The 24,204-nt window shown below is 37.7% G+C and overlaps 1 protein-coding gene across 7 annotated transcripts in view; it reads left to right on the top strand.

Moving 5' to 3' along the window:
* Window positions 1-24,204, top strand: part of tns1b (tensin 1b) — a 162,125-nt gene that overhangs the window by 88,560 nt on the left and 49,361 nt on the right. For 6 of the 7 annotated variants that reach the window (XM_087803965.1, XM_087803963.1, XM_087803962.1 and 3 more), the window contains 3 exons: window positions 1,055-1,093; window positions 14,751-14,792; window positions 23,361-23,410. In XM_087803965.1, coding sequence (XP_087660091.1) covers window positions 1,055-1,093; window positions 14,751-14,792; window positions 23,361-23,410 — 131 coding nt within the window. Of the gene's footprint in view, window positions 1-1,054; window positions 1,094-14,750; window positions 14,793-19,383; window positions 19,539-23,360; window positions 23,411-24,204 lie in introns of those variants that run through there. The other variant, XM_087803968.1, reaches the window with a different exon arrangement.

Raw genomic sequence — 24,204 nt, 5'->3', positions numbered from 1 at the left:
CCGATCATGAGTTCTTCCATGTCTGTCACTCGGCTCACAATCTCATTCGGAGGGTTGTCTCACGATACTTCTATACAATTATAACGTTGGTTTCATGATTTTATGTTTATTCGGTGCAGTTGATTTGGTGAAGCGTTGTGTTGAACACAACCAGATGGAGTTAGGATCTGATTCCTGATGAATAATCAAAGCCCACCGTCGTTCCAAAGGCTTCTTTGTTTTGCTAGCTTGGGCTTCTAAGGCAGGATCATCCGGTAGTATTTGGATTTTTAACAGTACTCACGGATGTTTCCATTCTTAACAGCATAAAACTCAGTCATGAGTCACTTTTTTCACACCTTTAAAAACAACTTTAAAGAAAAAAATAGTTTATTGCAGGAATATTTCCTGGTTTCATCATCTACCTTTTCTATAACCTTACTGGAATATCTTTTTCGTCATTTATATTTCTGAGATTTTTATTGTCATTATTACAAATAAAGTCAATAACTGTCAAGATGAAAAGTCAGATTTACACATTTGTTGTGGAAGAAAATTTCTAACGTGAATGTTGTAACGGTTTAGCTAGCATGGTGACCCAGCAGCGGAGGACAATAAATTACCAGGCAGAGGTTCACAAAAGAGAGTTAAATAATCACAAAAACACAATGTAACACACAAAAAAGTCCACAATATAGCGGGAAAAGGGTTCAGAGTCCAAATCTCAGTCTTTACGAGAAAAATAAAGTCCAAGAAAACCAAGAAATGAGTGGCTGCAAGGCCCTAGATCCACTACAAAAAAAAACAAATCCAGAACTCACCAAGGGAACACAGTCAGGAGTTAGTCCAAGATGAAAAGTTGGTCCAGGAGCAGACTCTTTATGCAGTATCACTAATTTGCCTGATAGCCGTGGATCTAGATTAAAAGAAAGAGAGAAACAAAGTCACAGGAAACCCAGGAATATACTGTACAAAATAAAAGCCCCAGGAAGGGGAACATGACAAATGTTTGTGTTTGTAGCTTGATTCTTATTTTTATTTTCCAAATGTTAATACATTCTTTTTTTGCTCGTAGGTGTCGTCATCCTGTGTTCCAGCCACAAACTACGAGTTGGTAAGTCTTATTATTTAATTATTTGTTTGAGGTTTGGAGAGAACGATGTGTTTTTTCCATTCTTTTTAAATCAATGTCTTTAAATTCTTCTTGTCAGATCATTGATTCTTTCAACTTATTCCAATATGCTGATGTTACCAACATCAACTCATTTTAAGTTTGTCGATTTTATTAATTAATAAAAAATCAACGTTATTAATTTGGCATTGGTTTGCATGTGAGCCTTTGTTTCCTCAGGACTTTGATTTAATGGTAGCTTGACTTTTATGGATGAGAAATGGAGAAGATTGAAAGAGGTATCGTTGTTTTACTTGGTAAAAACACATAATAATTCTGCTGCTCTCTTATCTTAATGGTTCAACGTGTCACCGAACACACGCCGATGTGACATCATGTGGTTTTGAAATTATTTCACCCAGGGTACAAAAAGTACACGCTTTCCTTTTCGTTGCCTTTTTTGGTAATGTCTATCTGGAGCTTTGCTTGGATTGAACACGATACACTCGTTCTTGCATCTTGTGTGTTTAAACGCTTCTGGACGCCTGACAAACCGGAGCAAACATCCCCTGCACTTTCCTCCGCTCGCACAGATTTCTCATTTTTCTCACTTAAGCGCCGCCGTTATGTAAGAACATGTTATTATCCCTCGCAGATGCTTCAGACATTAAATGATTTCTACTTAAAGGCTTTTGGTTTTGGCCAGACTTTGGCTGTTTTTTTTGTTTTTTTTGAGCACCTTAAAGGACTGAGTTAACAATCCGACATCGTTTCACTGGCAAAAGATTTTCCTTTCTTTCCGATGGCTCTAATGATACATCATTCAACATGATGATGTACCAGGAAGCCTTAAGTACCACAATAACTGTGTAAAAATAATTAGCATTTTAAGTAGCGTTTCCTGCTTGAGTCTACCCTTAACTTAACACGTATCCACGTATTTACTTAAAACCCTATTAGTACCTCAGGGCCATGATGTGGACGTGTTAGGTTCACTGACTTGCTCCTCCACACTGTAAGATAGATGGATAGATATATGGATGGATTGATAAACTATATTCATCGCTCTGGAAATCTCCTTCGGCAAATTGGTTTTCCAGCTCACAGCAACACAGATGATAGATTCATAAAAACAAGAACAAAGTGCAATAAAAAGAACTAGTGCAAACTCAGAATTATACAGTCTAATAGCACAAGGAATTAACGAGTCCCTGAGTCTATTAGTGTTGCATCATGGGAGGAGCATTCGTTCACTCCATCTGATGGTGGTGTTCAGAGGATGACTGTCATCATCCAACGGATGTCCGCAAACCATCTCAAAGTCCACCAAGACAAAAGTTTCCTTTCAACATATATTGACTCGGTATCACCCTCGACAACTCCGTGGTCACTTCTTCCAAGACTGCAGAACCAGCGCATTATCCTCACCGACCAATTCTTACCAACTGTCCCAACTTTCACAACATCAGGGCAAAACCTTCTCTACTGAAGGATGGTCTGACCCAGACTTTTCGGACTTTACAGATCCATTCACCATTTAGCCATCACATTTTTACATCTCAATTTTCTTAGCGTATTCTGGAGTCGCCTAAATAAACTCTACATCCTGTTTCCACACGGCCATTGCCATCACCTTAAACCACCTTCCTAAATACAACTCCAAACATAGCGATGCCTTTCTCTGTTTTCCAAATTCGGAAGGAAGCCGGATCCCCCCAGAGCTCCACAACTCAGATTTTCCCTTCTTTCCCGTGGCCAATAGAGGTTTCCCCGGAGACTTGTGTGCCAGGTGCTGATTGCCGTCATAAACGCTCACCGGCGGAGGTGTAAACCCGAGGTGTCCGAGGGAAAGAGAAAATTACATAAGCGTTGTGGTTTACAAGGCCAAAGAGTAGTTTGGAACTGAGCACAAAAAAGCTTAATTGCGGTACACAAGCCCGGGTCACGACCTTTCACACATACCAGGGTTTAAAATAGACCGCCACTAGGGAGCGGGAGATTCAATTTAAATGATTCGCTGTAACAGTAAGGACTGGACACTCGGCCAAGTAGGGAAAATTCCAGCCTCATTAGGCAACTGTTTTCTGGGAGAGTTGCTAAGTGGGTTTTTACGTATTTACAGCAAGCTTCATTAGCGTGGGTAACTCAAACCCATAAACTGGCTTCCTGGGATGTTTGTGAATGGCTCCTCGACCCTCGCTTGAACTCTGGGTTTTTAACAAAAGGACAAGAGTGTTAGCCAATCATGAGAGCGGTGTAAATACTTTTGTGGGAACTGGAGGCACTGTACTGGTTCTAGCCAAGTTTAGTATTCGATGAAAACCAGAAGATGAACAAGGCTAGTTGGAGTTAAGGCCGGGTATCAATTAACTCAATTTATGAAACTAATACCGATACATTGACTTCGATACCAGTTCCTGAACCAAACTTTTTTCCATACCAATTTCAAAAGACCGATTATAACTAAAAGAAAACCACCTTACACTTTGTACAAATATAAAGTTTATTTTTTCAGCTTAAGTAAACATTGTGCCAAGAAAACACTAACAAGTGACAAATTCATCCGATGTTTACTGCCAGTTACACATTATCAAGTTTCGTTCTCAGGTCAATACCAAAACTTGACGCTGGAAGTTAAAGCATGTTTGGGTACTCGGTACTACCAAAGGATTTTATTCAACACCACAAAAGAGCAGAAGTTCAATACACAGCCCTAGATGGAGTACACACTTATTTTTGTTTTCAATGACCAGCACTGCTTTTCTGAATCATTATCTGGATCAGTGAGAACATTAAAGAGTTCCCTTTTTAAACTGATGGGGTAAAATGTTAAGGAGACTCATCTGTGAGGGTTCTTTTGTTGTTGGTTGTCCTTGAAGACCTGTAGAAGAAACTCGATCAAATTGTCATGAAAATGTTAAATGACTGCATTATTAAGTTGCATCAAGGTTCTCTAAACTTAAGGATGTGTGTATGATGTTGTCATGTCCATGAATACAATCTTGAAGAAGCCAGTCTCGTGGTACGAGTCACTTCTCCATGTTTGGTGAATTCCTCGGCTGGACACCAGCATGATTTACTCGCCGTGCTCAGGTGGAGACCGATCCTCTGTTGACTATATATTATCTGAACGGGGGGAGAAATATTTGCCTTTTAAAATGGAAGCAGACATTCCAAGACAAATAAAAAGTCAAACCTTTGCGACTTTATTATCAGATAACGGCGTGTAACTGTGGAGGAAATGAAAATGTTCTGTCTGGTTCCGCTTCGAGTTTGATCCGAAGAAGGTTTTTTCTCAGAAGTGAAAAATCTTTCTTGACCTTAGGAATCACCTGATAAATGGCTATATGGTCAGACTTGCTGTCGAATCCAGCTCCAGTAGAGATGTTTACTTCTGAATTACTTTCTACCGATCGCACCCGCTGCCTTTCAAAGTTCACTTTCTTAAAAATAAGAGACTGATAAGAAAAAATAAAAACAATCTATTGATAAGTAACTAACTGCAGATAATGTTGTTATTTAAGTGGTTTAATAAGTAAGTAATATATATTTTTATAGCGCCAGACCAGGGTCCCAAAGTGCTTAAACAATCAAAACAATACTCAATAAAATATATACTTTAAAGGTCAAGATAACACCGAGAACAACACAGGAGTCCCAGAAAATCAAGGAAAAGCCTGAACAAATAAAAATGTCTTAAGATGTTTCTTGAAGGAGTCAGTAGATCATCAAACACAAAGCTTAGGAGCAACAGTCTCGAAGGATTTCTCTCCTCTGGTCCTGAATCGTGTTCAGGAACCATAAGTAGATTCTGAGTCAGAGGTCTGACCATGAATAGATCTGAAAGTAAGAACCAGAATTTTAAAGTTGATCCTGAAAGAAACTGGCAGCCAGTGAAGAGATTTAAGGATCAGGGGAAATGTGAGTTCTTCTACTAGAGCGAGTCAGAAATAGACATTTGTTCTACAATGACTCTGGTTATCACCGCCTAAATCCGTTTCTATTAAATTTCCATGAACTATTTTGTTGTGTCTTCCGCAAATCTACTTCCTGCATTTAAAAAATCATTGATAGTTAAATTTTCCTATTAGCATAAACATTGTTCAAACATTTTTGATATCCAAACTACTACTGTAATCTATCAACTACTGTCTACTAACTGTAATCTGAAGTTAAATTTAGTCATGTGATGACTGCGATAAGTTTGCAATGTCTCTTCATCCATTCGGAAACACACAGTCTGGCACGCAGACCACGCTTTGGGAAACAATGCTGTGCATCACCGTTAAAATCCCCAAAGTCAGCTGGAGTTGTGAGTCACTGGAGCCGTTGAAGACGGATCAACAGATGACGGCACATCTGCGGCACCTCCTGCGAACACACAGACACTTATGTCAGTGTGGAGGAAGTGTTTTGTGTTTTTGCACTGCAGGGTCTGAATATATTGCTGAGTCATCCTTAGAACAAGGATTCCAATTATGGCCCGACTGGAGTGTGTGCGTTGACGCCAACACTTGCAGCCCGAGGTCAAGGATATTCTGGCGCATAATGTTCAATTTGTTTTATGTGTCACAATATATTTAAGAGCTCTTTGTGTAACTCTCTGGCACATCTTAAAGGTAGCACTTAAAAGTTCAACTAAAGTGTTGATTAAAGTGTTCCTTAAATAGATGTTGTTACTCTATTGTATCATCAGTGTCTGTTTGTACAAAACTCTCTTTTTGTTTAAATATTTACATTAGAAAATGATCTTATGCTCCGCCCACTGAAAAAACTCTTGCGACAAAATCTTGTTCACCATAACCACACCCACTCTGCTGCGATTGGTCGAGCATGGAGGTTTGTCACCGCCCCTTATTAGTCTCAACCTCCAAGGGACTCGTTGTATAATCAAAGCAGGGCGTGAGTACAGCTGGCTGGAGGAGGAGTGAAGCTGTTATTACGTCATTATGGACTCCGCTCTCGTAACCTTTCGTTTGCCCAGATTTCAGACGAACTTTATAAAGTAATAAGTTCAAAATGTCATAGTCATTCATTTGTAGTTGGTTTTATACACTAACTAGTAGTTGCTAATACATGTTTTTATTTATTTGTCCTCTCTTATATTCTTTACATCATATATTTAGACAGGAAATTACTCTTAACTACAAGAATACTTCATCTTAATATTTTTAATGGATTTTCTTTCCTGTGTTACATTACATTTCTTAGTTCATAACTTAAATCTATATAATTATAACTAATATACTGTATACGTTATAACCAAGAATAATCTCTACAGATTCGGTAAAAGATTTTGGAACTTTCAGATACTTTTTGGTACTTAAATGTATTTAAAAAGTACATGTTTTAAGAAAGGAAAAATACATCTATGAATATGGAAATAAAGCAGAGTCAGAATTGTAGAAAACAATTATGAATATCCATAGAAGTACAAAGAAATTAATATATTTATTATATATATTAATCATATATATTTACCTCCACCTTTATTACATTGCTCTGGCACTCTTTCTTTAAAAACTGTTTTATTTTTTTTAGACAATCAGGACATTTTAAAATATTTTCTACTTTTAATACATTGTTTAAATGCACATTAAGTATTTTTCACGTACACATGCACACTCACACTCTATCTCAAACACAAGCACACACACACACCCACACGCCCACACACACACATGCACACGCAAACACAACTACACACACACAAGCACACACACACACACACTCACAGCTGGTCCTCTCTCATGCTCCTTCATCTGAACCATGTTCTTCAAATGTAAACACACTTCAGAGAAAGGAGGTTCTCGTCCGGGGTAAAAGGTTTTCTTTTGAAACATTTCTCGGCTCTTCGTGACACCCTCTCCCCCCTCAGGGATACAAGACTTGGGAGGGGGTCCTGAAAAAGCCGGGAATCCCTCAGGATTGGAGAGGAGGGGAAAAAAACGGGTGGTCCGCTGTGGGAAACGACCCTGAGTGGTCCGTGACCCTAAAAAACCTTGTGTGTGTTTCTCAGCTCCGCTGCTGCTGCTGATAGCGTCTGTTACGTAACACGACCTCTTGCATGTGCCAAATATTTCTGCTGCTTTATTTGATCTTATTTATTGGAGGTGGTCCACGTACATGTACACACAGGCTCGTAAAATACTTCTTGTTTTATTTTAATCCACACTTAAAATTAGAGCTACGAGTTCATGTTTTACAAATACGACTATAGTGTTATTGACATAATCTGGACTTTAGATAATTAATTTTGAGTCCTGTTTACAAAAATGACCTGATAGTTCATTATTATATTGTTTTATCACACTTTCTTTAACCTGTTTAATATAATTAATTTATCTTTACCCTTTTATAGCTTCACTTAAAGCTGCTTTTTAATTTTGGATGATATGTTTTATTGTTTTTAATCAAAATCCTGCTTTCATATTTTTAGTGTGATATTTCTTTCTACCATGTAGACAAATGAATTGTATTATTATTATTATTATTATCATTATTACTATCAGACAACCCTGATAGTACAGCAGGTGGCAGTAGTGAACCAGTACTTGTAGATGGTAATCTGTGGTACCATTAAAATTGATTATCAATATCTCTGAACATCTGAATATTTATTAAATGCTGGAAACAACACAACATTCTTGTCGTTGGTAATAAAGTACCATTTTAGCAAGAGTTGTTTGCTGCACGCCCGACCTCTTTTTTTAATACCTTCTTAAACAAAAAATACATGGATAGATAAACTTTATTGATTCCGCTGGAGATTTCTTTTGGGGAATTGTTCCTCCAGCACACAGCAACGTAGACGACAGATTCATAAAACAAGAACAAAGTGCAATAAAAAGAAAGTGCAAGATGACACAATCTGAATCTAAAGATTAAGAACATAGATCAAAGAAAAATAATAAAGACAAAGGATAAAAAGATTCACATGGAATATCATCATCTTTTCACTCCACTCCAGCCCGCAAACTCTTAATTAAACAGCACTAGGAATGAATGAGTCCCTGAGTCTATTAGTGTTGCATCATGGGAGGAACATTCGTGCTCCATCTGCTTCTCTGCTCACTGATGACAGTGTTCAGAGGATGACTGTCATCATCCATGATGGACAGTATTTTGTCCAGAGATCTCCTCTCAGCAACATGCCTCATCAAATCTGTCCGAAAAGTATTTAGATTTTAAAGCTCCTGAGTGAATCTTTGTCATGAAGTTTCGGAACTTGTGGAGATGCTATTGCTAGTTATAGGTGGATGAGGTTTTAATAAAACACTCGATAGGGTTTCACTATTTAGTGTTTTTAGAGCTCAGTAGGTGGCGCTCAATTTCAAAATAATGTCAGGTGTCATTGAAGTAGTTGTTCGGAAAAAGAGTGTATTGTAGAGTGCCATCTAGTGGTCTTTAAAGACAGTGACACTGTATCGTGATACCTCATCAACACATTTTCTACAGGCTTTTTATATTATTTTATTGCGCTTGAAAGTTGGTGATGGTTTGTCTTCCTGTTTTAATATAATCAGGTTCAGGTTTTGCCCATCGACGTGACAACTGGTGTCATAAGTAGGATGATCATAGTAGGCTGGTGTTTTTTAAGGTGCCAGGAAGGATTAAACATGGTTTGAGTGACGTGTAATGGGTTGAACCATTGTCTTGGATTGAGTTTTCCCATGGGCCACTGGGGTTTTTAAGCCAGGTTCGAACATGTGTTCTCCACTCTTTTTTTTATCAGATATTAACTTGGTATTGTTCTACTCGTTCATCTCAACCTGCAAAATGTGTCAAGACCTGTTGAAGTCATTCTTTTCTGCATGAAAAGACTCGCTGAAATCTCTTAACAGTCGAGATAAAGGCAACACGATGACATTTTCTACATCCCCCGGATTTGTAATTGTGTCTTTTTGGACGAGAAATCCACTCGTAATGTTATGTATGTCTCAAGTCCGAATGATAAATGACCCAAATGCTTCAAAACATCAAGTCAATAGCGGTGATTGAAAAAATGCTTGAAGCGTTCCCTTGTCAAACTGCCACGCATCACCTCCTAAATCAAAAGAGAATTAGCCTTTTTAGGAAATCAGCATCGGGGGAAAAAGCGGGAAAGAGTTGCCAAACAGCTGTGATACAGTTTCAGCTCCGGCCCTTCGCTCTCACATCCAGGAGGCAGCTGAGGTCTCGAGGCGGGAGAACAGACGTATGAGATGTTTTCAACAGCTGACACATAGAATAAAAGGGTGAATCGTGAAATGAAACAGAAACATTAATGGCTCCAGGGAGAAGAAGATTCTATGTCTACCGCTAGGAGCCGCTGTTGAGCAGGATTGACTGTCTGTGTGAAAGATGTTTAGGTTGAGATGCAAGAACAAGTGTTTAATTTTAGCATTAAAACAACATCAAAATCGTCCTTTTAAATATGAGGTTTTCATTTTAAAACATTGAAAAAAAAATGTATGAAATAAAATATGTTTATAGTTTGTCTCATACATCTGTTGCATCAGTGAAAGACTATTTTTTTTGGTTTCTAATTGGTTCTCTTATCCAAATATTGCAAATATTTACAAAATATATTTTTTGTCATTAATCATCCTTAATAAGTAAAATATTTAAGTTATTACTCTTGTACTGCTTCCCTTCTTTCCTCAGCCAGTACTGTGCCGCATATTGTCTTTAAAAAAAATCCCACAATGCAATAAAAAACAGGTACATTTTTGGCTGCAAGCTGGAGGTCTTTCAGCAGTTTTTAAATGAACATCTTTAATATATTTTTAAGTATTTTTATTTAATGTTTTATGGATTTTTGTGTTGTTTTTACTGTGTATTTTAGCCATTTTTCGGTGTTATTTTCTTTACCTTCTTTCATTAGATCTATTCTATCTTAACTATATAATAAAATGTTTAAAAATAATATTTTTACATTTAAAAAAGTAGTCATTTGTTGTTAAAACAAAAACCAGCAAAACATAAAAATACTGCTTGTCTGTAGGACAACTAAGCTCCAGTTGTTACATGAAAATGAATAAACATTTTTGTCTATAACTCTTTAAAGAAACTGATTAAATAATCTCAACTCTTTGTCGACATCAGGGTGAGTAGAAAATGAGTGAATTAGAATTTTGGCCTTACTTTTTTTTTACCTTTTTCATTGTATTTTATGTAAAATAATTTAATTTAAATGCTTAAAATAATAAATGAAAAAGAATAATAAAAAAGGATATCTATAATTTACATCTTTTCATTTGACCTCAAAGGTCTGTTACACACATCCTCGCGCTCTAATGACAAAAATAGACGACAACAAGGATTCCTCTGTTATTATATTCCCAGATCCATCTACGCTCCCGTCAGCGTTTCCCCCGTTTTCTCTTTCCCACGCTTCCTCCGACGCCGACGTCGCATGTTGAACTCACAGCCCCGACATTAACACTCGCAGTGAATGAAGTTTCCTTTCTCTTCCCTCTCCGCCTCACACCCACAAGACTGAAACCGCCACACGGCGCTGAACCCGTCTGGTATATTTAGCAGCCGATCGCTTCCCCCCCGAGGGCCCGATTGGTCCGGTTCCCCCGCCGCCCTGAGGGGGTGTATGTCGGGGGTGGACGGGGAAACTCCCAACAGTGGTGTAATTAGGCAAACGTGGCTCATGTGAAGATGAAGAGATGTTCTGGTCTAAGAATAACAGGTCATTATTTTCTCCAAACCAAACATCTTCTTGTACATTAAAGCTTCCAAAAGACTGGATCTGAACGCTATGATCCATTAGCAAAGAACAGGTTCAAGAATCTGCAACATTCAGACTCAAAGTGGATTTTTTTCCAGCTGTGAAAACACCTAAAATAAATAAACAATGGAAAGTATATATGAATTCAACTTTTTTTTTTTTTAAATAGCATTTTGTGTTAAATTATTATTTTTTATTTATTTATAATCTCCCGGTTGTATACATTTTATTTTATTCAAAATATAAAAGTATCACAAAATACCAAACAACAAAAGAATATAAATCGTATATTTGAAAAAATAGTGAAATAAAAATGTGCATTAGTCATAAAGAATGTAAAATATATATGTTTTAATTTCTTCACATTTAAAAATGGAGAATTAAATGACATCATAAAAATTAGAAGTATTTTTTCTTTATCTGCATTTATTGTACATATTTGAATTCAACCCCCTAAAAATATTGTGTAAATTATGTTATGTTAGCTTAAAAAAAAGGTTTTTACATTTAGAAATAATCAATCGAATGACATCATACAAATAAGTATTCTTTTTTTCTTTACATTTGCAATTTTATATACATTTTTTTAATTTAACCAATAAAAATATAATAAACATGTAAACCAAAAAAATATAACATTTTCCGTTACTTAAAATTAATTAAAAAAAACTATCCAATAAAATATGTAGTTTCAAAATGTTTTATCATTTTTTAAAAGTCTTTACATTTAAAATATACATGATATTCCATTATATAATATCCATTACACAACATAACGAATGAGAGATTTAGGTGATTTTCTTTTCATATTTTCATTTTTATATACATTTGATTTATATCAATGATCAAAACTAACACATTTACAAAACATGCAAATATACAATAAAAGAAGAAAAATGGTCATAGATTTAAATATACATTGTTTACAAATGAATGTAGAAGATTGTTTTAATTTATTCCCATGACATCATCAAAATAAATATGAAGTTGCATTTATTTATATGCAAACAATCGAAGTATCATATTCACATGTTTTGTAAATATTTCACGATCACATTTTAAAACGAACAAAAACACAACAACCATATTGTGTAATCATCCGTAAAACTACAAATAGTCTCTACATTGGTTTAGACTCTATAGAGATTTGACTAAAATACGCGCAAGTGTTTCGCCAACCTGGCTTTGAGCGACCACGATATTCCACTATAACCGCTTGGAGAAATTTTTGTTTTCGATGCACATTTTTCAACCTCCAGTTTTTGCGGCTGCCGAGCAAAAATACAAGTGTGTGTTGCTTCATTCTTCAGGGGAAGTGTGTGATCCACGTACACAACACAACGACCGAGACGGAATGATTTGACGAGTTCATCCTCTTTTCCTGTCAAATAAATGAATTTCTATTTTAAATACGAGGCTGAGCTACTTGTTGTGACACTGGCGAGTGCGATTGCTAAAGCCTTCCTCTCCCGGGTCAGCGGTTACATCTGGGTGTTTCTGTCCGGACTCCGGGCCTCTTTCGCCCAGACTATAATTTGACTTCTACATTTACATTCGACTCGAGCTGCAGAATGTCAGCTATTCTCTGTGCGTGCGGTTTCACAGTATTCTGTTTACCGTCGTTCAACGCTGTGTAGTTCATCCACAAAAAAAACGACTATTCTGCGTCATTACTGCCAAGAAGTGTAACGTTTATCTTGTCAGACTCCCAGAGATGTTTTAGGGGATGGTTAGAAGTTGGCTACGATTGGCCTTCTCCTGTTATGGACTTCTTTTTTTTTTTTTACATACATATGGTTTTTCACGTTTCCAGCTCTATCCCAGAAATTGGGGGAACAAATATGATGTATAAACGCAAAACAAACTTATCACTGAAATAAATCAACTATAATGTGACTCTTGTGATGGAATATGTTGTAGTTGTTACTTCAACAAGGTTTTAGACATTGTTAGCAACATATAGATGGATAGATGGATGGTTGATGGATGGATAAATAGTGAGTGGATGGATAGATAGATGGATGGATAGATAGATCAATAGATAGTGGATGGATAGATGGTGGATGGATAGAAAGTGGATGGATAGATGGATGGTTGATGGATGGATAAATAGTGAGTGGATGGATAGATAGATGGATGGATAGATAGATCAATAGATAGTGGATGGATAGATGGTGGATGGATAGAAAGTGGATGGATAGATGGATGGTTGATGGATGGATAAATAGTGAGTGGATGGATAGATAGATGGATGGATAGATAGATCAATAGATAGTGGATGGATAGATGGTGGATGGATAGAAAGTGGATGGATAGATGGATGGATGGAATGATGGAATGATGGAATGAATGATGGATAGATGGATAGATGGATAGATGGATAGATGGATAGATGGATGGATGGATAGATGGATAGAAAGTGGATGGATAGATGGAATGATGGAATGATAGATAGATTGATAGATGGAATGATGGAATCATGGATAGACGGATGGATGGATTGATGGAATGATTGATAGATGGATAGATGGAATGATAGATAGATGGAATGATAGATAGATTGATAGATAGATAGATGGAATGATAGATGGATGGATAGATAGACTTAAATGTTTTAGAAAGGGGTGAGCAATGTCACATTTTCTTAAGGGGTCTTATATAGAATAAAGAACCCAAAGGGAGGAAAAAAATATTGGTAAAGCCAAAAAAGAAAGTTTAATAGTCCCATGAAGACATCCTAAAAATGGTAAATATTTTTCTTTTTATTAGTATATAATATGATATAAAATCACTTAAATTCCTTTAATATTTAGGTTATTTTCTACAAACCAACAATTCAATAATAATGTCCACCACATGTCAACTTTCTCTTTTTAGCATTAGCAAAATGTTGAATGAGCATAAAGTATTAAATGTAATGTGTCTTCGATGCATTTCATGTAGCAGTAGTTAAAAAATACAGATAAAAGTCAACTTTTGATCCTTCCAGAACACAGTCACCATATTTTGACATGTTGCAAAAGTGCAATAGAACCCTTAATTCCCCTCAAATACCCTGTAAGGCTTTAGTTTAAGGGATGGAGATTAAAAGTGATGTGTATGTTTGGTGGTACTTCGTTAGGTGCGGATACATTTTGTGTACACGACTTGGAGATTACAACGCAATGATGGTTTCATTCCTCCTCCAGCCACATAATCACACCCCGCTTTGTTTATACAACGAGTCCATTGGAGGTGGAGACTTCCCGGGATTGATGATGCTCGGTGACAAACGACAATGTTTGACCAATCACAGCAGAGTGGGTGTGGTGAACAAGATTTAAACTCCAGAAAAAGAGTTTTCTGTGGGCGGGGCTTAAGATCGTTTTCTAATGTCAATATTTCATTTGTGAGTTTTAAGATCAATTCAAGACACACTTAAATCAACACATTAGATCAACTTAAAACTGATCTATATCAGAATCTTGATGGAAACGTTTTTAAATTGATGTTTAGAACCATTAATCCAGCAGCAAAAGCTAACGTTGCTAACGTAGCGATACAGAGATACTTGTAAGTGCTGGACTCTTCAAACTCATTACGGCGCTGACATCATCATCATCATTCCCTCTGATGTCACCTCCTCCTTCCACTGGACCGTTCTCTGTCTGGTTCGTGTCTAACTCACTGCAGCCTCTTCCTCACTGTCCATATCTGTATATGGCCTTAACCCCGCGGCGCTCATGGAACCAGGCTCGTCTCAGTATAAATATTTGGCATCATAGACGGTCGTTCAAGGTGGAGCTCCCTCTGCTCCAGGCCCACATTAGGGCAAAGAATCGGCGCCGTAACAAAAACACAAGATGGTGTGAAGTGACACATGATGTTCTGGGTTTTTTTTTTCTTCTGACGGTCGTAGCTGTGATCTCACTTCCTGTCTTTTTCTGTTTTCACCGACAGGTCGCGAGTGGTGACCTGCCTCTCAAACATGTAGACACGATGGTGAGTTTGTCATATTGTCATTTTCTGAAGTACTTCTTACACCGATGATGTCATGGTTGACTGGTTAACTCGTGTCTGGTGAGACGCACTCACTACCAGGGGTGTGTATTGGCAATAATCTTGATGATATATGACAAGGATACCATATATTATGATACTGTAGTAACGAGGATATATGTGGAGTATTGTCCAGTACTTGACTCTGGTTTTGCCACATGACTCTTGAGGAAATCGTAACTACTTTAATTTGTTTTAACACCAAAATATGTCAAAATGTTAGCTTTAAAAGCTGCTGGAGTCGACTGTATCCTCTCATCCCCAGTCATCATCAAAATCCTGCTGGATTTTATCGTTCCTACTGCTGCCATCTAGAGGCTGGAAGTTTGATTGTCACACAAAAATGAACAAATGCATTTTAATATTTAAATGTTAATTGTAAGTAAATATAAAAATAATTGTATTTTAAACACGCTTTTTTCAAATATCTACTTAAAAGAACTAGGAAGAAATACATCTACGTATATTGATTAAGTGCCGTTAAATATCGATATCGTTCGGGCACCAACATGATATATTGCGATTTATTATGATACTGTAGTAACAAGTATATATTTATATTATTGTCGAGTACTTGACTCTGGTGTTGCAGAATTTACAGACCACATGACTCTTGACGAAGTCGTAACTGTTTTCATTTGTTTTGAAACCAAAATACGCTTAAAGAACCTGCTGGACTGTATCCTCTCGTCCTCAGTCGTCGCTAGGAGTTGGCAGGATTTCATTGTTCCTTTAGCTGCATAGGACATAATGACTGCTGCCATGTAGTGCTAGTGCTAGTCTATTATTGTGCTACAATTAAACTTCAAGCTGTTAGTTAACAGCAGTCATTACGACCTCCTCAGCTAAAGGAATAATGAAATCCTGTGAAATCCTGGAAATGACTGAGGACGAGAGGATACACTGAACTCCAGCCGCTTTTAAAGCTAATGTTTGGACATATTTTGGTTTGAAAGCAAATGAAATCAGTTACGACTTCGTCAAGAGTCATGTCGTCTGTAAATTCTGCAACACCAGAGTTAAGTACTTGACAATACTACACATATATCCTAGTTACGACAGTATCACTATATATCACAATATATCACTTTATGTTGTTTTCAATGCATAGAGTAGTTTTTAGAAGGTACATTTGAAGTAAATAAAGCAAGAAAGTCATGGCTCTAATAAAAATACTCATTTATTAATAGATTTTGTTCCATGTCGTCGTCAAAAACAACATTTTTGTTTGTTCCGTTCACATCCGATAAAAACGCATCAAACAACATCCTGTATTTTTGTCATCTTAAGGCAACTTGGTAACCAAGTTTCCAAGTCGTCAGTGTTTCTCTTTCCTCTTTGTGTCCCACTTCCTGTTATCTAAACTCTCTCATGTGCCTCCATCTTTCTATTTTCAAGCGCTCTGACTTTTTAACCTGCTGGTCTGTTGCACGCTGTATGATTACGAGCCGGCGTGGTCACATGTCTCCGCCGCCCGTGTGCGGACGCTGCTACCGTCTGGTTGCGGGAATATGTGGTCTGGAGGGGGGGAGGTAGGGGGGCTGTCGCACCACGCCTCACCGCCTCGGAGAACTGAAAATAATTGTCTCATGACTACATGATCTCCTCCTGGTTCACAGGACGGATTCTGCTTCTTGTTGTTGTCGCTTTGTTGTTTTTTGAAAAACTTCTTTACCTGCAGATTAAACATCATAATATTACATATTTATCAGTGAAGACATTTTTTTTAAGGGGGGAAGACAACTCGAGCACGTTAAGGTAAAGGGGGCACAACGGGGCAGAATACCCCCATTACAATTTAATTACGTCCAATTCTATTCTGACAATTAACCATGTACCACCAAGTATAACATACTACGTTAGGGAGATTTCCAGAATTTTAAATCAAGGGGGCTAAAGACCCCCTTGAAAATCAATGTCCATTTTTGATGATGAGTTTGAAATCTGGCTTATAGACTACTGACCTCTTGGTTAAGGTATTTTTTAGGAGGGAAAATCAATCACATCAAGGTAAAAGAGGTTGCAAGGGGGCAGAAGACCCCCTGAAAAGTTAATTACGTCCAATTCTGTTCTGACAATTAACCATAAGTATAACATACTAGTTAAGGGAGATTTACAGAATTTCAACTCCTTTTTTTTTAATCAAGGGGGCGGAAGACCCCCCTGAAAACCGTTTTTGTTAATGAGTTTGAAAACTGGCTTGTAGACTACTGACCTCTTGGTTAAGGTATTTTTTAGGAGGGCAACCAAATTGCATCAAGGTAAAAGGGGGATGCAAGGGGGCAGAAGCCCCCCCTTAAAATTTAATTACGTCCAATTCTGTTCTGACGATTAACCATATGTATAACATACTAGGTAAGTGTGATTTACAGAATTTCAACTCCTTTTTTTTTAATCAAGGGGGCGGAAGACCCCCCTGAAAATCAACGTCCATTTTTGATGATGTGTTTGAAAACTGGCTTATAGACTACTGACCTCTTGGTTAAGGTATTTTTTAGGAGGGCAACTCAATCTCATCAAGGTGCAAGGGGGCGGAAGACCCCCATGAAAATGTAATGAAGTCCATTTCTCTTCTGACAATTAACCATATGTATAACATACTAAATAAGGGAGATTCACAGAATTTCAACTACTTTTTTTTAAATCAAGGGGGCGGAAGACCCCCCTGAAAATCATCGTCCATTTTTGATGAAGAAATAGACATAGTTTGGAAACTGGCATGTAGGCTACTGATCTCTCAGTTAAGGTAGGGAAACTTAATCACATCAAGAAAAGGGGGCACAAGGGAGGCAGAAGACCCCCATTAAAAAAATGTAAACACGCCCAAGTTTTTGAGATGATTAAATCTTGTATTTTAAATACAAAGTAAAGGAGATTTTCAGAATTTCAACTAGATTGTGTTTATGGTAAGGGGGCAGAAGACCCCCCTGAAGATTTATATTCGTCCATATTTGATGCAGACGAACTAGCTTGATAATTAGCTTGTTGGCTACTGACTGTTCAGTGGAGGTTTAAGAGGGTACGGCAAGTTGGTCAAGGGAAAGGGGGGACTGAGGGGTGCAGAAGATCCCCACAAAAATTCAAATACATATAATTTTGTTTACAACTAATCCACATGTATAACATTCTAACTAAGGAGAATTACTAGAATTTCATAAGGAGCAGAAAACGCCCCTGAAAATTAAAAAAGGGCCATTCAGTATGAAGACAAAATAGCTTGAAGGTTTGACTGGATCCAATGACATCCAGTTTTGTTGAAATTGTAAGGGGTGTGGAAAACGCATGGAAGACCCCCATGAAAATTCAAACATGTCAAATTTCAATGAAATTAAAATCACAAGTTTAACATACAAAGTACGGGAGATTTCCAGAATTTCAGCTCCTCTAGTCAATTTTAATTCAAATAAATCACATTTCAGTTTAATATATTCTATATATGGCAAATAATAAATACAATAAATGTATTTATTAAAAACATATACTAGTTTATGTATGGATGGTCATAATTCTACTACTACTTCTACTACTAATTCTACTACTACTTCTACTACTAATTCTACTACTACTTATACTTATAATTTTACTACTAAGTGTACTACGACTAATACTTATACTTTTGTAACTAATTATACTACTACTGTACTACTATTTCTACTAATTCTTCTACTAATTATACATATAATACTAATTCTATTACTACTTATACTTATACTTTTACTACTAATTCTATTATTCATTCTACTTAAACCTTTACTAATAATTATATTACTAATTACTACTAAGTATACTTCTACTACTACTACTACTTTTACTACTGAGTATACTACTTCGTATACTACTAATTATACTACTACTTATACTTTTGCTACTAATTATACGACTTCTTATATTTATACTTTTACAACTAAGTATACTACTAGTTATACTACAACTTATACTTTTGTTACTAATTCTACTACGACTTGTACTTGTACTACCAATTCTACTACTGCTTCTAATAATTATACATAAAATACTAATTCTATTACTACTTCTACTACAAATTCTATTACATTTTCCTCCTTCTTCTCTTTCTTCCTTTTCTTCTTCTCAACCTTTTTCCACTTTATTTCAACGTTTTCACATCAGTCTTTCTTCTTCGTGTGATTATTTCAACTGTTTCCACTCATTTTTACTTTAAATAAACTAATACTTTGAAACATTTCAGTTCATAGATTCAATCAGATTCAACATTGACACTGCGTTCTCTTCTGGAAATGCTAGTTTTCTTTTTGTTAACAATCTTTTTACTTGAAAACGTTCTTCAGACCATTATTTTCCCAAACCTTGTTGATTCTCAGTGGAACACATTCAGAAGTAGCTCCGACAAAGAGGAGTTGAGTCTGAGGGGGAGATAACGTGATGGGAGGCAGTGCGAGGGGGGGAGGAAGGTCCGCCGCAGAGAGGAAGAAAGAGAGAGACGTAGAGGAGGGAAGAAGAAGAAGAAGAAGAAGAAGGAGCTCAGAGCCAACAGAAGGACGAGCAGACGGGGCTGAGAGTAGATCCCCCTTCTTTTTCCCTGCGAGGACCCGGGAGAAGTTGTGGGAACTTCAGTGCCGGGACAGAATGGAGCGAGGAGGGTCTTTGAAAAGGAAGCTCTCCTCCCTGAGGGGGGCTTGGCGCTGGAGTACGGGGTACTTGTCCAGGAAGGTAGGACATGATGGAGGGGGGTCAGGGGTACAGGGGGTCTCACCTGGAATATTGTTATCAATGTATGTTTTCTGCTCGTGGTTCATAACGGTGTCGGAGCGGGGGGCTCTCAGATCCCCTCCTCTTTCCTCCGCTGCTCTTGTTCAGATGGTTAATTTGTATGGCTCGCTTGTAAACTCCCCAGATGGTTTTCATCTGGAAACAGACCCGCAGGACCCCCCACCCGACTTCCCACCATCCCCTGCCGTCTTCTTCGTCACCCCCCCCCCCCCTTCTCTACCTCTTTTTTAAAAATTTTTATTCACTTCTTAAACAAGTCGTTTATCTTAAAAGTGATAAAACCTGTTGATGTCTACGTTCGAGTGGGTCTGGATCGAACCCAAAGGTTCAGAACCCCCTCGAGTCCTTCTGGTACTTCTTTCTGGGTCTCGCACCGAACTCATGATTTGTGGTCGTTTCATTTTTTTATTTTTTATCATCTAATCCTGAATCACAAGATGAAGCGTCATCGACTTTATGACTCAGGACTGTGGATCCATTGTCAATCTTATTTAGTTTGATCCTAAAAATGAAAGAAGATCCTTTTAGACTTCAAGGGTTTTTCATGTTTTCTTTGAAAGCTTCATGAACTTCTGGTGGTTCTTCTGGGTCCAGCTGGATTTCAACCTCTTTTATTGGACGAAGAGGATATGAAGTTAGGATTTGACACTCAAGGTTGGACGAGATATCCCGACCACCTGGACACTCGGCTCATTTGAGGAGACCCGGTGTCTCGCGAGCCCCCCACACAAACCCCCCCGGGCTCCTCTCAACACCAGCACTCTCTTCACGGTCTGCATCCGTCTGTAGAGCTTCTTCTCAGGGCCGTCTCAAGCTCATTCATCTCTGTCCTCCTCTGGCGACACTCGCCACTTTACCGCCTTTTTTTTTTGGCAAACATGCTGAACCGTTTAGGGCCGAAGCCCAGACCCCCGGACTAGGTGGGGGGTTGGTGTCTGGCACTTGATTCTCGAGCTGCATCTGCTCCTTCTCGCTCCCTATAAAGCAAGTTTGATACCTCGCTGTAGGAGATGCAAGTCAGATTGAGGGGCCTCTGGATAGTCCTCACTACTCTTTTTTTTTTTAGCACCGATGATCCCAAAAACTATACCCTGACAGTTATTGATGTGTGTTTCCGGTTAATTCATTTATCAAACAGAACTGGAGGTTAGCAGCAACTATAATGGATAGCATCATTGCACTAAATGCTACATACAAAAAAAACCTTATTTATAGATTATATCTTGTTTTATCAAATATATGCAGGTATATTGTAGCTGGATAGCATCATCGCTCTTAAGGCTACTTACAAAAATACGTTATTTATCGTTTTTTATATTTGAGCAGGTATAATTTAGCAGGATAGCATCATTGTACTAAAGGCTACAAACAAAAATAAGATATTTATAGTTTTTTTTATATTTGAGCTGGTATAATTAAGTCGGATAACATCATAGCACATTTTCTTTTTACAGATTCATTCTAGTTTTATATATTCAAGCCACAATAATGTAGCTGGATCTCATCATTGCACTAAAGGCTACATAGAAAAAAAAAACAGATTAACAGTTTTATATATATTCAAGCAACATAATGTGGCTGGATAGCACCGTTGCAATAAAAGCTACGTACAAAACCCCCTTATTTATAGATTCTTTCCAGTTTTATTTATAGCACTATTGCACTAAAGGCTACATACAAAACACCCTTATTTATGGATTCCTTTTCGTTGTATCTTGTTAGCAGATATCATTTAGCTTAGCATGACAGCATAATTGCATTCAAGGCTACATACGTCAAAATAATTGTAATTTTTATTTTATTTTTACTTTTATATATTTGAGCAGCTATAATGCAGCTGGATTGCATCATTGCACTAAAGGCTACATACACAACCCTTGTTATAGATTATTTCTTTTTAATATTATTTCAATTTAGCAACTATCATTTTTCTCGGTAGCATCATCACACTAAAGGCTACGTGCAAAAAAAACACATCATTCACAGATTCAAAGAAGTATATGTATCTGATGTGTCACCAACGGTTGTCATGGGGTGAGAAGTTGTGATGTCAAAACACAACTTTGATTACACATGAAAATAAATCTCACTCGCATATATCGCTACAGTAAATATTAAGGATTCCTTTAGGAATAAATCTTATTTTTTGCATTCAACTAACTCAAAAGCATTTGTACTGCTTTAGTTGGAGTATGTTATGTTGGACACTCCTTTATTTAGAGGTTAACGGTCTCTATAAACAAAATATTGTTCTGCTCGTCCCTCAGCTGTCCTCGTCCGAATGTGTTGCTCGGAGACGACTTGTTAGCGAGACTGATCTCCCCGGTGGTGATGGATGCCAGCCACTCGTGCGCACATGTGACCCCCCAAACACCACACAGGGGAGTGAGCAAGTCCTCGTGCCCTTTAACCCCACTCCCCCAGCTCGCTGGAGGGGGGGGAGGCTCGACATGCTGGCTGTAGCGAAGCCAAACACCGTCAATCACCTCACTTCCTGTTGAGGGGCCCCTCTGGAGCCTGCAGGCGCTTGAAAACATCATCAGATGTTTTGCCGAAACATCGTTTCTCGTCTGTTGCGCTGTGACTGCAAAATGTGGCTAAATTTAGGTGGTTTTACATGGAAGTTCGTTTTCTGTTACGTAAGAAGAAACTGTACGTGAGGAAGTCGGCGTCATCCTCCCGAAAACCTCTTCCTTGTTTTAATATTAGTTTAATTGCGCAACAAGTATGTTCTGGAATAGTTTCACTAACTACCATTGCTTAACCATATTTATTTTACAGTTTACAGTTCAATAAATTGTCTAAAATAAAATGTATTTTTAAAATTTACAATTTACGTGCAGATATTTCCTGCATTTGTTCATTTTGGTGTTGTAATTGAACTTACAGCCACTAGATGGAAGCAGTCATTAAGACCTATTAGACCTATCAGAGCTATTCATGGTCAGGCTCCTCCTTCCATCAGTGATCTGATCCAGCCTTACACCCCAGCTCGGGCTCTGAGGTCTGTGGATCAGAATCTACTTATGGTTCCACGCACACGGTTCAGGACCAGAGGAGAGAAATCTTTTCAGGCTGTTGCTCCTAAGCTTTGGAACAATCTTCCTTTCCTTTGCGCTTGATGGATCTACTGACTCTTTTAAGAAACATCTTAAGACGTTTCTATTTGTTCAGGCTTTTCCTTGAATTTCTCGAACTCCTGTGTTGTTCTGAGTATTATCTTGATCTTTAAAGTATGTACTTTTTTGAGTATTGTTTTGATTGTTTAAGCGCTTTGTGACCCTGGTCTCGAAAAGCGCTATATAAATAAATATTACTTACTTACTTACTTACTTACCTACGCACCTAAAGGAACAATGACTGAGGACGAGAGGATACAGACGACACTCCAGCAGCTTTTAAAGTTGATGCTTGGACATATTTTGGTTTAAAACACAGAGTCACCAGAGTCAAGTACTCGACAATACTACACATTTATACTTGTTACTACAGTATGGTTGCCCTTGTATCGTGATACATATCGTACCACCAGGTTCTTGCCAATACACACAGCTATCATCAACGAATCCCGAGTCAAATTTGTGAAACATTTGTTGCCTTTTTGTGCAAATATAAAATCTTTCTCCACCTGATCTGATTTTCATTTCTACTCACACCTGAACTCATACCAAGATTAAGATTCTGTATTACTGTGAACTTTTATTCATGAAGGTCTAGAACCATTTGATCCAATCTTTAAACCTTCTACTTCGTGTCTTGCAGGGCTCCACAAAATCCTCCAAGAGCGTCGAGTCCCGACGACGGCCGTCAAGGTAAGAAAAACTGTTGCTCAAAAGAAAAAAAAAAAGGCATGTAAACTTTGATTTATCGTCTTCCACGCGAAGATCAAATTATCCGTCTAATGGCCTGATGTTGAGCCGTCTCTGTGGGTCATGTGACGGTGGTCTGTTTTGCAAGATAGCGGAAGAATGAAGATGTACAATCGCACTGGTGGGGCCCAGACAGCGGTAATTGTTGCTACTTATGAGGAGGATTTCTGTCTGAACTCGGGGATGATGAGCAGCAACAGCACATTGACACGAGAAGGACAATAAATCTCTTTTTTTTTTTGTAATTACAAACGCAATATTATATATTTAGCTGTTGAGTCTGGTGAGATCATTTTAATTTTTAATTAAAGTGACAAAATGTGTAGCTACTATAACATAGACACCAGCAAATAATAACATTAAAGCCATACAACCAAGAAAACAACAATAATACTGTGTCTTTTACATCGATTTGAGCCACTAATGAATCCGCTCCGGCCTCAGGGAGGCTCAGCAGCAGATTTAAGTGATTTTTCTTCAGTTCCGCTTTTCTATTTACTTGTGGTACCGCAGACAGCTAATAAAAGTTTAAATGGTGTGGCCTCAAAACATGTCAACAGAGGGACCTCAGCCTCCCGAAGGGTCCTGGAGCAGTGGTGGGCAATTAAATAGACTCAGGGGGCCACAGTTTATGCTGTTGTGAGGGGCCGTCAAGCACGAATAAAGGAGGGAAAATACTTTTTATAAAACAAAAACTACATGTTGAATGAAGCTTATCTTGTGTTATGTAAATAGTT

Source organism: Callionymus lyra, chromosome 12, assembly GCF_982586985.1.
Source record: "Callionymus lyra chromosome 12, fCalLyr1.hap1.1, whole genome shotgun sequence".
In the NCBI taxonomy this organism is placed as follows: domain Eukaryota; kingdom Metazoa; phylum Chordata; class Actinopteri; order Syngnathiformes; family Callionymidae; genus Callionymus; species Callionymus lyra.
Note: the sequence above shows the minus strand (reverse complement) of the source record. Positions and strands in the feature narration are given on the sequence as shown.